This window comes from Palaemon carinicauda, chromosome 34 (genome assembly GCF_036898095.1).
Source record: "Palaemon carinicauda isolate YSFRI2023 chromosome 34, ASM3689809v2, whole genome shotgun sequence".
Lineage (NCBI taxonomy): Eukaryota > Metazoa > Arthropoda > Malacostraca > Decapoda > Palaemonidae > Palaemon > Palaemon carinicauda.
This window is the reverse complement of record NC_090758.1, coordinates 30609869-30611415: the sequence shown is the minus strand read 5'-3', so window position 1 is coordinate 30611415 and position 1547 is coordinate 30609869. Positions and strand designations below refer to the sequence as shown.

Genomic DNA, 1547 nt, shown 5'->3' with positions numbered 1-1547 from the left:
ATATATATATATATATATATATATATATATATATATATATATATAGATAGATAGATAGATAGATAGATAGAAAAATCTTTTCATAATACTACACATATAAAAACAAACTGAAAAAATTGGAAAATCACAGAAGAAAAAATTTATATCAAAGAACTATCTTTATCCCCTGCTTAAAAATCCTTCCTTCTCCAATGGCAAGAATAGCTTTAATGGTTAGAAATTGTAAATGTACACTGCACAGAATGGTTTCATAATAACCATATTATTATTATGGCCTATGCTGTGTTTCCTTTACAAAGTCTTCCACCATTGGCAAAAGCAGGTTTACCTTAAAAGATATTAATATTTGGCACTGACAAAAGTAAAGTGTCAGAGTTAAAGTTTCCCAAAATGAGAATTATGTCTTTGTCACTGAACTAAGAAATAAAAGTAGGAGAAAAAAAGGATGACTAACAAGTCAATATGACTAGGAAATTATGACGAAAAAAACAAAACAGAAAACTATTAATAATATGGGTAATCATAATACTTCAAATGACCTGCCTTCCTTTATTTAATGGTCCACCAATAACCTGATGGAACTATATAGCTACTTCTGCCATTTGTTTTACTTATTGACTCTTTAAATCTAACTGAAAATTCACTGATATGGAAGTATAAGTGATGACTATTCAATTTACTTTCTCTATTATGAGCATTTATGAATCTATTACTAAGAATATTAAAACTAATTGCAGGGCAGATTATAGTATAAACTTTGTCAAAGCAGTTTTTGAAGATCTTTTCATTCTTATTGGATCATAGCATTACTTTGATTTATCAAAGCAGTGTCTTAATCCTTTTATAGATGTTGATATTCTTCAAGTAAATGGTGGCACATATCCATCACTAAGATTGTTTCAGTAAAAACTCTTTCCTAGATGGTACTCGTCAAAACTTTCCCACCATAATCCTTATTAATTATTGGTAGATTACCCTCTAATCATAAAGATCCCTAAAGGCTACACTGATTTAAATCTTGTCCAATTTTAAGGCTTACGCCTGATATGTTGGCCCAACCCCATATAAGAGCTCTTTCCCAGCTCCATACTGGTGCTTTATGACATTAGGGGAGCTAAAAATTTGAGGACTTGTTGCCACAAATGCAGCCTGATCACCCACATGCTGCAGTGCTGGAGAAAGAGAAAGCAATGGATCGGTTGCCACATAGCCATACTGTACACCACACTGCGGCTGGACTGTGACATACTCGGTAATCACATGGGTCTTCTGTATGTACTCTGTTTTGGTGACATATTGTGTATGGTAAGCTGTATCTGTGACGTATTGAGTTTTGTACACTGTTTGGATCACAGGCACTGGCTCATAGGCTGTCGAGACGAGCAACTTCTTGTAAGTGGAGACTGTAGGAATGTACTCCTTGACCTGCTGCGTTACCGTGATGGGCCCCACGACAGCGGGTGGCCTAGCAGCTTCGTAGATTGAAGTGGTGACGTGATTGTACTGCGTAGTGGTGATGTACTCAGGAGGGGAGGTAACGGTCACGA

The 1547-nt window shown here is 35.4% G+C and overlaps 1 protein-coding gene across 1 annotated transcript in view; it reads right to left on the bottom strand.

The window, feature by feature from the left end:
- Nucleotides 1-456: 456 nt before the first annotated feature.
- Nucleotides 457-1547, bottom strand: part of LOC137626599 (uncharacterized) — a 9886-nt gene continuing 8795 nt past the window's right edge. Inside the window, exon 5 of the mRNA XM_068357623.1 lies at nucleotides 457-1547. This exon is cut by the window's right edge and continues 79 nt beyond it. Coding sequence (XP_068213724.1) covers nucleotides 1036-1547 — 512 coding nt within the window. The 3' untranslated portion in view covers nucleotides 457-1035.